Source organism: Mucor mucedo (genome assembly GCF_025094135.1).
Source record: "Mucor mucedo strain NRRL 3635 chromosome Unknown EV154scaffold_5, whole genome shotgun sequence".
NCBI classification, from domain to species: domain Eukaryota; kingdom Fungi; phylum Mucoromycota; class Mucoromycetes; order Mucorales; family Mucoraceae; genus Mucor; species Mucor mucedo.
The window spans coordinates 377,122-389,968 of NW_026252289.1; the positions used below are offsets into that span (position 1 = coordinate 377,122).

The 12,847-nt window shown below is 43.8% G+C and overlaps 4 protein-coding genes across 4 annotated transcripts; 2 read left to right on the forward strand and 2 right to left on the reverse strand.

The window, feature by feature from the left end:
- Positions 1-298: 298 nt before the first annotated feature.
- EV154DRAFT_492397 (uncharacterized protein) lies at positions 299-877 on the forward strand (the record flags this gene model as incomplete). The annotated part of the gene is made up of 3 exons (XM_051599664.1): positions 299-634; positions 731-786; positions 850-877. The coding sequence occupies 3 exons, from the start codon at positions 299-301 to the stop codon at positions 875-877; spliced, it is 420 nt and encodes a 139-aa protein (XP_051462884.1).
- Positions 878-3,178: 2,301 nt separating this feature from the next.
- Positions 3,179-4,265, reverse strand: EV154DRAFT_240300 (uncharacterized protein). The gene is made up of 3 exons (XM_051594546.1): positions 3,726-4,265; positions 3,612-3,668; positions 3,179-3,277 (listed from the first exon to the last, which is right to left on the reverse strand). The coding sequence occupies exons 1-2, from the start codon at positions 4,065-4,067 to the stop codon at positions 3,648-3,650; spliced, it is 363 nt and encodes a 120-aa protein (XP_051462885.1). The 5' UTR covers positions 4,068-4,265; the 3' UTR covers positions 3,179-3,277; positions 3,612-3,647.
- A 5,240-nt stretch (positions 4,266-9,505) lies between these two features.
- Positions 9,506-11,836, reverse strand: EV154DRAFT_411494 (uncharacterized protein; the record flags this gene model as incomplete). Its single annotated transcript, XM_051595458.1, has 2 exons — positions 9,506-9,880; positions 11,609-11,836. Coding segments are annotated over 2 exons (603 nt in total), but the record flags the coding sequence as incomplete, so codon positions are not given.
- A 98-nt stretch (positions 11,837-11,934) lies between these two features.
- On the forward strand, positions 11,935-12,105 carry EV154DRAFT_411677 (uncharacterized protein; the record flags this gene model as incomplete). Its single annotated transcript, XM_051595469.1, has 1 exon — positions 11,935-12,105. A coding segment is annotated over one exon (171 nt), but the record flags the coding sequence as incomplete, so codon positions are not given.
- Positions 12,106-12,847: the final 742 nt, after the last annotated feature.

A 12,847-nucleotide genomic window follows, 5' to 3' on the forward strand; every position in this document is an offset into this window, starting at 1 on the left:
ATAGGGGTAAAAAAAAAAGGGAGTGTCATATTTTGAGTGGCTATTTTCTTTTCTTTCTCCTTGTGATCTTCTCTTGACATTTTTATTTATCTTTGCCCCTTGTCAAACTCTCTTGTAAAAAAGAAGATGTCTTATAAGTTGTAGATGTAACGTTTTGACATTTTACCCGCCCTTTTTTTTTATTTATTGCAAATTAAAAAATCAAACTTCATAAGGAATGATTAAAACTTTTTTCTTGTTGGTCTACAAAAAAGAAAAGGAATGTGTGTCGTACAAAAGGATGGTCATGATTTCGATGATGATGATGATGATGGTGGTGGTGGTTATTCTTATGCTGCTTTATATCCTGTTGTTGTTGCTGCTGCTGCTGATTTCTGCTGCTCTCTCCTGCGTGACCTTTTCATGTTGCATGATGACTTGTTGTCATCTTTCTCTCCCTAAAAATCATTATATTTATCCAAGTCAATACTATCCCCGACACGTTTCATCCTTCTTACTCACTTTTATAATAAAGAATCCGTTTTCCTCTTCATGTTCATGGGCGTTTCGGCGAAGACGGAGAGAAAGCAAAATAAAAGAAAGTTGTAAAATAACGGAACCCCCATGCAAGGGGCTTGTAAAAAAAGGGGGAAAAGTAAAGCTTTATATATTTTCATGTGCCCATTTTTTTCTACTACATCATCTCTCTCTTTCTTTTTATTCATTCATTCATTTTCTCTCTTTCCCCGAGGTGACAGTTGACATAAATGTCACTTTTCTATTTTCAATCTGTCTTTCTCTTTCCAAGTCAGTGCAAATCACTTTCCCCTTACTCCCCTCCCTCTCCCCCCCCCTTTTTTTTTCTGGAAGGAGTTTCAATCTCTATTTTCCGTTCTGAGGTGGCACTACTCTCTTTCATCTGCATTAATTCGCTATTTCAATTGAATTCGTAAAAGGGAAATTTTCCGTTCTTTTTTTCTATCATTTATCTTTCTACCGCACCCCCCAAATGTTGGTTTTACTTTCTTTTTACCCGCAATCATTTCATCTTTTTTTTTTTTAGCTTCAACTCTATATCAATAAAAAAAAAAAGCCCCCAAAAATGACAGCTATAAAAAAGTAATATTATTTTCACACACACACACACACACCCTTTCTTATGATTGGAAACATGAGACTACTTTGACCAGTGTTTCTCACGTACCTTATCCTGCTGTAAGTGATCATGTGCTTTAGAAGTAAGAAATCAGTGGCGATCTTATATAGGAGGAATTAAGTTTTGATACTCTAAAAAGGTCTGCTGTTCAGGTCATGATTCATCCCCCTCCCCCGAAAAGTCAAATTAATAATATTTCTTCTTCGCTATCTCTTTCATGTGTGTATATAGATAGATATATATATATAAAGATAATTGTATACACTAGCTAAACAAAACAAAAAAATCCCCCTTCCCCAAATGAGGAAACGCTTTGCGCTATGACCATTGGTTGCATTATAATATAAAAAGGTGGGGGGGGGCTAGGCCTCCACTGGGAAGATCGACTTGATATCACTCTAATTAGTAAAAGAGTTTTTTTTTTCTCCAGCTAAAGATAAAGTATGAGATCTGATCTGATCTAATCCCGCTCCCCCCTCTTCTTATTTACTAATAAAGCATCGCTTACCATGTGACACGATACTTTTAGACTGCAAAAGTTTAGAAATGTTATAAAAAGAAAAAAAAGATGTCCGTGTAACATCCAAAGCACATGCCACCTTCTTTTCTTCCTCATTGTCCAACAGCTATTCTACTTTTAGGGCTGTATCAACAAATAAAAACCGTAATTTTTTTTTTTTATAGAGTGTCAAGATTTATACTTTTTTTTTTTCACTCACACGGACAATGGTATCATGGTCGCTTGGGAAAGATCTGGAGAGCGGGCTCACACACACACACACATACACACACACACTGAAAATGCCATAAACAAATAGGTACTGAAAAGAGTTGTTTGAAAGGAGATATTATTTGAGTTGACCGGGTTTCATCTTATTCCTGCTGCTTTATTCATATGCCTTGCATTACCTATCCATCTCTTTCTTATGCGCCTCACACACCTTCAAGTAGTAATCATCTTACACAGGCTACTATCTCAAGCAAATCTTGTGCAACTTGTCTTTGAAAATGTACAAATAAAAGTGCAAGTTCAAAAAAGTGTGTCCTCACATGCTAACAAGTGGATAGTTTTTATTTCTTTTTTAACAAAATTAAGTTTCACCGTGTCCTTTAATGATTCATGAATAAAAAGGTTTTATTTATCAAAGAGATAGATTTTAACAAAAAGAAGAGCAGAAACATATGTAAATATAGGATTTTTATACTGCTACAGGTTGCTTGTACACAGAAAAAAGACATCTTTGCAGTGGGACTCAAGTCAATTTCTTGATCTCTTTACTGGACCTCATCGACACTTAAACTTGTTGATAATGTCACCGTCGACAGCAATTCATAGTGACAATAAACACAGTGACCCTATGTTCTTTCATCCACTGTCAGTTCCTTGATTGCCTTGCTGGATTTTATGAAACGTCTCAAATCGTCAACGTTTTGTGGACGTACCCGCAAAATCAATCGCCACTAAGCGTACCTTTTCGACCTGTTGCTGCCAAAACATTTAATCGTGTCTTGTGTGTTTCCACTACACTTGACTTGGTCCGAGCAAAGATTAGGGAGCGCATATCATAATCACGTGAATTGGTAGGATCGTTGGCAGACATATCAATGGAAACAAAGACTTCTTGGTACAGATACTTGGTGCGTAGCTTCATGGTTTGGAGATCAATAGACTTCACCTTAGCTTGCATAGGTTCCTTGGTCTTACTTTTGCGTCATGGAGATCGATGGACTTTACCTTGGCTTACATGGGTTCCTTGGTCTTGCTTTTGAGTCAGCACCCGATGGACTTTACCTTGGCTTCTATGGGTTCCTTGGTCTTGCTTTTGAGTCAGCACCCGATGGACTTTACCTTGGCTTCTATGGGTTCCTTGGTCTTGCTTTTGAGTCAGCACCCGATGGACTTTACCTTGGCTTCTATGGGTTCCTTGGTCTTGCTTTTGAGTCAGCACCCGATGGACTTTACCTTGGCTTCTATGGGTTCCTTGGTCTTGCTTTTGAGTCAGCACCCGATGGACTTTACCTTGGCTTCTATGGGTTCCTTGGTCTTGCTTTTGAGTCAGCACCCGATGGACTTTACCTTGGCTTCTATGGGTTCCTTGGTCTTGCTTTTGCGACAGTACCCAATGGACTTTACCTTGGCTTCTATGGGTTCCTTAGTCTTGCTTTTGAGTCAGCACCCGATGGACTTTACCTTGGCTTCTATGGGTTCCTTGGTCTTGCTTTTGAGTCAGCACCCGATGGACTTTACCTTGGCTTCTATGGGTTCCTTAGTCTTGCTTTTGAGTCAGCACCCGATGGACTTTACCTTGGCTTCTATGGGTTCCTTGGTCTTGCTTTTGAGTCAGCACCCGATGGACTTTACCTTGGCTTCTATGGGTTCCTTGGTCTTGCTTTTGAGTCAGCACCCGATGGACTTTACCTTGGCTTCTATGGGTTCCTTAGTCTTGCTTTTGAGTCAGCACCCGATGGACTTTACCTTGGCTTCTATGGGTTCCTTGGTCTTGCTTTTGAGTCAGCACCCGATGGACTTTACCTTGGCTTCTATGGGTTCCTTGGTCTTGCTTTTGCGACAGTACCCAATGGACTTTACCTTGGCTTCCATAGGTTCCTTGGTCTTGCTTTTTCTACAGTATCCAATGGGGCATATAGTGGAAGCGGTGGCTCTAGCATTCTTCCTATACTGTTGGACATTGATGATATCTTCCCAAGTAAAATTACGTAATTCTAATTTAACAACATTGTAAAATCTTCCGCGCTTCCTTTCTTTGTTCATTTGCCGACGCTTTGTAGGTCCCCAAGACCCATCCTTTCCCATCCATTCCACCAAATCTGTTGTTCTTAAATCATCTTCTGGAAAATACGCCTTGATGATGTCATAAACTTCCTCCTTCCCCAAGAACAGGCTCTCAGTTATGTAAGGTATCGCATTCATTGTCAGGATTTATTTGCACAAATCAAGGATACCAGGTGCTTTTTTTTGGTGCATCTGGAGTTTAGTAGCTCATGGAACAAGAATTACATACTCTGTGCTTGTTGTCTCACCTCCATGAGGGCAATCATATCACAAACCGCTGCCTTTTTTCAACATATGTTATAAGATAGAAGAAATATGTTAAGAGAAAAGAAAAGGTGAACAATAAAGTGTGTGAACCAGCTTTATTTGTAGGCTGATAAACAAGAACACAAAAGATGTGATAAATTTTATTCAACGTCATATAAATTGTGATTTATGTTACGTCACTTTATGCTGTCGTAAGTCCATTATGTCATCAATCCGCCCTTAAATACCCGAATACTTTCACCAAGCCACAAAAACTACAGCAAGAATTTTAAATCTTACAAATTAAGGAGAAAAACGCCCGAATTTTTTTTTTGGCTGTGTAGCTGACTGAGAATCGAAAAATTGTGAGGGACTGACTGAAAAAAAAGAAGCAATAGCATATGTAAAGTTTTATTGGATATTTAAGTTTAATTAGGGACCAAATGCTCATCCAAAAGACTTAGAAAAAAGATGGCGTTCTAACGCTTGAATATACGTAGCCATTGGCCTCAAGACACCGGTGCAGAAACTCCATGGTTGCCTTGCCCATCAAAAATCTGTAGCTTAGTCCCCTCTTGTTCTTCTTTTAAATGTCATATTTTTATGGATACATAAAGAGGTATTCTATATTGATAAAAAAAAAGAACCCGGTATCTCGATCTTAAGCCAAAGTAAGTACTCTTGAAATGTAGCAAAGAACATTGTATGGCATCGATAATTTAACTTGGTACGATATAAGCCTTTGATGTTGTTTACTTTTTAAAGCAAAGTTTTGATTAACATAATGGATATTTAAAATTTATACTTTTTATTGCATTGTACATGTTTTAATACCCAATCGGGCCCAGTAACAGAATTTATAAAACTTCCTTTATCCTGCATGTCTCCTTTTTCAACTTACCTTTCCTATTATTTGTATAAAATATCAATGGACATCCAACCTTATTGTCCTATTCCTGTTACTGTAACAGTTCCTATCGAGGCATACAAAACTGTGATTCAAGATCTGTTTCCAAAAAAGGTGTAAAATGGAATTTTAACAAACATCAAGATGCCCCTACTGGATACTTAAATGGTAGACAAAAACAGCAAACATATGTCTTCAGAGAGTACTATGTATGCCATCGTTCAGGACCTAAAAGAGTACATGCTGGTGTTGTCCGAGGTGGTGCTTCCGGCCATGTACGCGGATTGCAAGAGAGAAGCAAGAAGATCAACTGCCCAGCCACTTGGAAGGTCATCTGTTTGCCAGGTAGTCCATCAATGGTTACTGCAAGATCGTAGTGTATGTCTTGACGCTAACCACAGCACTACCAGGTTTTTCCAACGGAATCCTCTATACGATTGTCACGCGCCATCCCTTGACCGGCACTGGTTGTCCTGTTGCTTTCTTTTTAACCATCGATCAATCCATAAGCCCATTGGCCAACTTCTTGAGGTTCCTGAGAAAAAATGTTGGGATCTTGAACATCGAGAAGATCACCATCGATGTCAGTAGTACCGAGTTGGGTGCGATTCAAGCAGTATACCCTTCGGCAAGTGTCCAATGGTGTTTGTTCCATGTGGCAAGAGCTTGGACAGGGAAAATCCGGCAATTGGTCAAGCCTGATGATACACTCCGCAATAACACCGTCCAGAACAAGATCATTGCTGATCTAAAGGCAATGATGTGGGAGCGTGACAAATCTGTCCTTACAAGAAAACTGACCGAGTACTCCGTGTATCGCGATTTTTTGCAGTACTTTAAAGTCGGTACCTGGAAGACGATGCGTTCATGCCACAATCCGCCGCATACCAACCGGCCATGTACACTAATATGGAGACGAACAACTATGTGGAGAGTTGGCATAATCAGTTAAAGACAACATATCTTGGTAGAAAAAGAAATAGAAGGGTTGATCGACTGGTGTTTGTTTTGGTGAAGGATGTTCTGCCTGAGTACAATAATAACATCAGTCGTATCTTTTTGAAAGTTGAAAGAATGGGTCCCGAGGAAAGACGACATCGCACAAGAGAGATTCAGGCAGAGGTCATCAGTGCTGATGCTTTGGAGCATATGATCTAAACTGCTATTACAAATTCTGATGGTAGAAGTGTTTATGTTGTTTCTTCTTTCTCGACTTCAGGTGTGAATTATAACGTTGTGGTGGACGATTTCCAAATGATCTCTTGCAGCTGCCCTGACTTCCGCTTTAACAATATCGCATGCAAACATATGCGTTTATTGAAGCGTTATATGTCCTGGTTGTCTGTATTTGAAGGTAAATATAAATACTATTGAATCTTTACGGCTTCATTTTTTTTTACTAACCTTAAATTAAATAGCTTCTTTCGACCCCACTTTCTCAAATATTCACCAGCCCTCTGCCGATAGTTCAAGCCTTCCTAATTTGACAGAACAAGCTTCTCCCATCGCTTCAAGCAATTCTTCAACAGAATTTGACACTCTGCTTTCCAACAATCATAAACTTAAACGGCAGCAATATACTCTTAACAAAAATGAGCTCGAAGAATTGACCAGCTTCCGTCACTGGTGTCTCTCTCGTATAGATTCCACAAACATTCCTTCCGATTCTAAAAATAAAAAAATTAATAATAAACGTGTGTCCCTTCCCTCTGCCTGAAAATCAAAAGCAAAGCAGTCCTCTACTTTTAAAAACCGCTCAAAAATTCGGGTATATAAGTAGATCAAAAAACTTATTCCACACCCGTAAAGTTTTCTTTTTGGGATATCCACACCCGGCTCCCGACTCTGGCTGTTTCCACACCCAAAAGTTTTATCCACACCCAGTAATTCAATTGACATAAAACAAATTCCTTTTCCAAATCCATAAAATAAACATTGACGAAATCTGCTTACTTTATAAGTTTTACGTGTAATTATATGAAGCTTTATACGAAAAAAAAGCCCATATTGGTACGGATATTATCAGATTTAGAAATGAACACCGACAATCGAAACGAGTTTGATTTAAATGACATGACCTATGCTGTCCAGGAACCTATTCCTGTATTCCTATCAATAGATACAAGACTGCAGAAGAAGTTATAAATGCTATCTAAAAGTAACAGCCTCGGAACATGCCGTAGAATCATAATGGTTAAGCTGACTATGGAGCTTCTTCACCGTTGTTTTGCTGCGAATGATTACATATACGCCAGTGTCAGATCAAATTGTATCTCTTTTCTTAGCCTCTTGGGTGAAACTTTAGTTCCTATCTTTTTTTACTAAGTTAATTTCTACTTAAGCTGTAAGACTTTTCGATTCACAGTCGAGCCCACTTAATTTTTAAGATTTTTCGCTTCCCCGTTAGTCAGACACCCACTTAATTCTTAAGACTTTTCGATTCCCAAAGCAGAAAAAAAAGACAAGCACTTCTATCCCATTTAATTCCTGATATTTGGAGCTTTTTAGTGTACGTTATTTGGCTCGGATACAAAACTCAAGTGTATATGGGCGTGCAATCAACGCTAAAAAAATACGGGTGTGGAAAACAAAATATCCACACCCAAATATTTGAGTCTCAGCTGCCAGAGTCGAGTGCCGGGTGCGGATATCCCAATAAGGAAAAATTACCGGGTGCGCGTTAATGGCTTTGAATGGGTAAACACTTACGGATCAGGCGAAAAATTATAGCCTTGGTAAATTTCCACTGGCCACTGGCCATTTTCCCACTGGCCACTGGCCTATTTCCACTGGCCATTTTCCACTGGCCATTTTCCCACTGGCCATTTTCCCACTGGCCATTTTCCACTGGCCACTGGCCTATTTCCACTGGCCACTGACCTTTTTCCACTGGCCACTGGCCTATTTCCACTGGCCATTTTCCACTGGCCACTGGCCATTTTCCCACTGGCCATTTTCCACTGGCCACTGGCCATTTTCCACTGGCCACTGGCCTATTTCCACTGGCCACTGACCTTTTCCACTGGCCACTGGCCATTTTCCACTGGCCATTTTCCCACTGGCCATTTTCCACTGGCCACTGGCCTATTTCCACTGGCCACTGACCTTTTTCCACTGGCCACTGGCCTATTTCCACTGGCCACTGGCCATTTTCCCACTGGCCACTGGCCTATTTCCACTGGCCACTGACCTTTTTCCACTGGCCACTGACCTTTTTCCACTGGCCACTGGCCTATTTCCACTGGCCACTGGCCATTTTCCACTGGCCACTGGCCTATTTCCACTGGCCACTGACCTTTTTCCACTGGCCACTGACCTTTTTCCACTGGCCATTTTCCACTGGCCACTGAGCTTTTTCCACTGGCCACTGGCCATTTTCCACTGGCCACTGGCCTTTTTCCACTGGCCACTGGCCTATTTCCACTGGCCACTGACCTTTTTCCACTGGCCACTGGCCATTTTCCACTGGCCACTGGCCTTTTTCCACTGGCCACTGACCTTTTCCACTGGCCACTGGCCTATTTCCACTGGCCATGGCCATTTTCCCACTGGCCAAGGCCTATTTCCACTGGCCACTGACCTTTTTCCACTGGCCATGGCATTTTCCATGGCCACTGACCATTTTCCACTGGCCATTTCCCATGGCCATTTCCATGCCATTTTCCCATGGCCATTTTCCCAACTGGCCATTTTCCCACTGGCCACTGGCCTATTTCCACTGGCCATTTTCCACTGGCCACTGGCCTATTTCAATGGCCACTGACCTTTTCCACTGGCACTGCATTTTCCCACTGGCCATGGCCATTTTCCCACGGCACTGGATATTCCCACTGGCCATTTTCCACTGGCCACTGGCCATTTCCACTGGCCATTTTCCACTGGCCACTGGCCATTTTCCACTGGCCACTGGCCCTATTTCCATGGCCACTTTTTCCACTGGCCACTGGCCTATTTCCACTGGCCATTTTCCCTGGCCCTGGCCTATTTCCACTGGCCACTGGCCATTTTCCCACTGGTCATTTTCCACTGGCCACTGGCCTATTTCCACTGGCCACTGACCCTTTTTTCCACTGGCCACTGGCCTATTTCCTGGCCACTGGTACCAGTTTTCCACTGGCCACTGCCTATTTCCACTGGCCACTGGACCATTTTTCCACTGGCCACTGGCCGATTTCCACTGGCCACTGACCTTTTCCACTGGCCACTGGCCCTATTTCCCACTGGCCACTGACCTTTTTCCACTTGGCCACTGGCCTATTTTCCACTTGCCACTGGACCTTTTTCCACTGGCCACGGGGCCATTTTCCACTGGCCACTGCCTTTTCCACGGCCATGAAAACTTTTCCACTGGCCACTGGCCTATTTCCACTGGCCACTGGCCAGTTTCCCACTGGCCATGGCCCTATTGTCCACTGCCACTGGCCTATTTCCAACTGGCCACTGACCTTTTTCCACTGGCCCATGGCCTATTTCCACGGGCCACTGGGGCCATTTTCCCACTGGCCACTGGCCTATTTCCACTGCCACGGGACCTTTTTCCACTGGACCACTGACCTTTTTCCACTGCCATTTTCCACTGGCCACTTGGACCTTTTTCCACTGGCCACTGGCCATTTTCCACTGGCCACTGGCCTTTTTCCACTGGCCACTGACCTTTTTCCACTGGCCACTGGCCTATTTCCACTGGCCACTGGCCATTTTCCACTGGCCACTGGCCTATTTCCACTGGCCACTGACCTTTTTCCACTGGCCACTGGCCATTTTCACTGGCCACTGACCTTTTCCACTGGCCACTGACCTTTTTCACTGGCCACTGGCCATTTTCCCCACTGGCCACTGGCCTATTCCACTGGCCACTGACCTTTTTCCAACTGGCCACTGGCCATTTTCCCACTGGCCACTGGCCATTTTCCCACTGGCCACTGGCCTATTCCACTGGCCATTTTCCACTGGCCACTGGCCTTTTCCACTGGCCATTTTCCACTGGCCACTGGCCTATTTCCACTGGCCACTGACCTTTTCCACTGGCCACTGGCCTATTTCCACTGCCATTTTCCACTGGCCCTGGCCTATTTCCACTGGCCACTGGCCATTTTCCCACTGGCCATTTTCCACTGGCCACTGGCCTATTTCCACTGGCCCACTGACCTTTTTTCCACTGCCACTGGCCTATTTCCACTGGCCACTGGCCATTTTCCCACTGGCCACTGGCCTATTTCCACTGGCCACTGACCTTTTTCCACTGGCCACTGGCCATTTTCCACTGGCCACTGACCTTTTTTCCACTGGCCACTGGCCTATTTCCACTGGCCACTGACCTTTTTCCACTGGCCACTGGCCATTTTCCACTGGCCACTGGCCATTTTCCACTGGCCACTGGCCTTTTTCCACTGGCCACTGACCTTTTTCCACTGGCCACTGCCTATTTCCACTGGCCACTGGCCATTTTTCCCACTGGCCACTGGCCTATTTCCACTGGCCATTTTCCACTGGCCACTGGCCTATTTCCACTGGCCACTGACCTTTTTCCACTGGCCACTGCCTATTTCCACTGGCCACTGGCCATTGTCCACTGGCCACTGGCCTATTTCCACTGCCATTTTCCACTGGCCACTGACCTTTTTCCACTGGCCACTGGCCATTTTCCACTGGCCACTGGCCTTTTTCCACTGGCCACTGACCTTTTTCCACTGGCCACTGGCCTATTTCCACTGGCCACTGGCCATTTTCCCACTGGCCACTGGCCTATTTCCACTGGCCACTGACCTTTTTTCCACTGGCCACTGGCCATTTTCCACTGGCCACTGACCTTTTTCCACTGGCCACTGACCTTTTTCCACTGGCCACTGGCCATTTTCCACTGGCCACTGGCCTATTTCCACTGGCCACTGACCTTTTTCCACTGGCCACTGGCCATTTTCCCACTGGCCACTGGCCATTTTCCCACTGGCCACTGGCCTATTTCCACTGGCCACTGACCTTTTTCCACTGGCCACTGGCCATTTTCCCACTGGCCACTGGCCATTTTCCCACTGGCCACTGGCCTATTTCCACTGCCATTTTCCACTGGCCACTGGCCATTTTCCCACTGGCCATTTTCCACTGGCCACTGGCCATTTTCCACTGGCCACTGGCCTATTTCCACTGGCCACTGACCTTTTTCCACTGGCCACTGGCCTATTTCCACTGGCCATTTTCCACTGGCCACTGGCCTATTTCCACTGGCCACTGGCCATTTTCCCACTGGCCATTTTCCACTGGCCACTGGCCTATTTCCACTGGCCACTGACCTTTTTCCACTGGCCACTGGCCTATTTCCACTGGCCACTGGCCATTTTCCCACTGGCCACTGGCCTATTTCCACTGGCCACTGACCTTTTTCCACTGGCCACTGGCCATTTTCCACTGGCCACTGGCCTTTTTCCACTGGCCACTGACCTTTTTCCACTGGCCACTGGCCTATTTCCACTGGCCACTGGCCATTTTCCCACTGGCCACTGGCCTATTTCCACTGGCCATTTTCCACTGGCCACTGGCCTATTTCCACTGGCCACTGACCTTTTTCCACTGGCCACTGACCTTTTTCCACTGGCCACTGACCTTTTTCCACTGGCCACTGGCCATTTTCCACTGGCCACTGGCCTATTTCCACTGGCCACTGACCTTTTTCCACTGGCCACTGGCCTTTTTCCACTGGCCACTGACCTTTTTCCACTGGCCACTGGCCTATTTCCACTGGCCACTGGCCATTTTCCCACTGGCCACTGGCCTATTTCCACTGGCCACTGACCTTTTTCCACTGGCCACTGGCCATTTTCCACTGGCCACTGACCATTTTCCACTGGCCATTTTCCCACTGGCCATTTTCCCACTGGCCATTTTCCCACTGGCCATTTTCCCACTGGCCATTTTCCCACTGGCCATTTTCCCACTGGCCATTTTCCCACTGGCCATTTTCCCACTGGCCATTTTCCCACTGGCCTTTTTCCCACTGGCCAGTGGAAATTGGGGAAGTGGCTGTGATATCCGATGTCTAAGAGACAATAATTTCAATCAAATATAAGATAATCCTTTATTAAATACTTAATTTGCTCTTGTATATATATTATATGTTCATGTTTGTAAAGTCGGTGATTCGTATTTGTTGTATCGGTGATTCTTATATGTTCCAGATTTACATTAGAGTAGTTGTTATTATGGTGAGATAGTCTTAAGTGATACACCAGTGGCTATTGAAAAATAGGCCAGTGGTAAGTGGGAAATGTGAAAAATTCAAAGACAAAAAAGAAAATAAGACAGAGTATTAACCAGATTGCAAAAAGGAACTGAACGTTATTAAACATAAAATTTGTGGATTTCTTTTATACACAACGAACACAACTATTTACAGCAAACGGGAAGATAATTACCGTGGGTAGATTATATTGACATATTGTCTAAACTGTCAATATCCCGCAAGGTACATCAAGGATAATAAAATAACAGTCCGTAACTGAAATAAATATATTAGTGTTACGTGAATTATGAAATATTGTGATATTTGATAAAATGCACGTAAAAAATAATGAGATAAAACGAATATTTTTATTAGGGTAAAAATAGACTAAAAGAACTCTGCTGCTATGAAATAATCAATCCTTTTTATATTGCCAACATCTCCTGGATTTATGATGAGTCAACCTTTCTGGTTTTGGAATAAATCTATATTTTAGTCTTCCATCTTGTGTTATCTAAACTCTACTCGTTAGAATTGATTAAAGGTAAC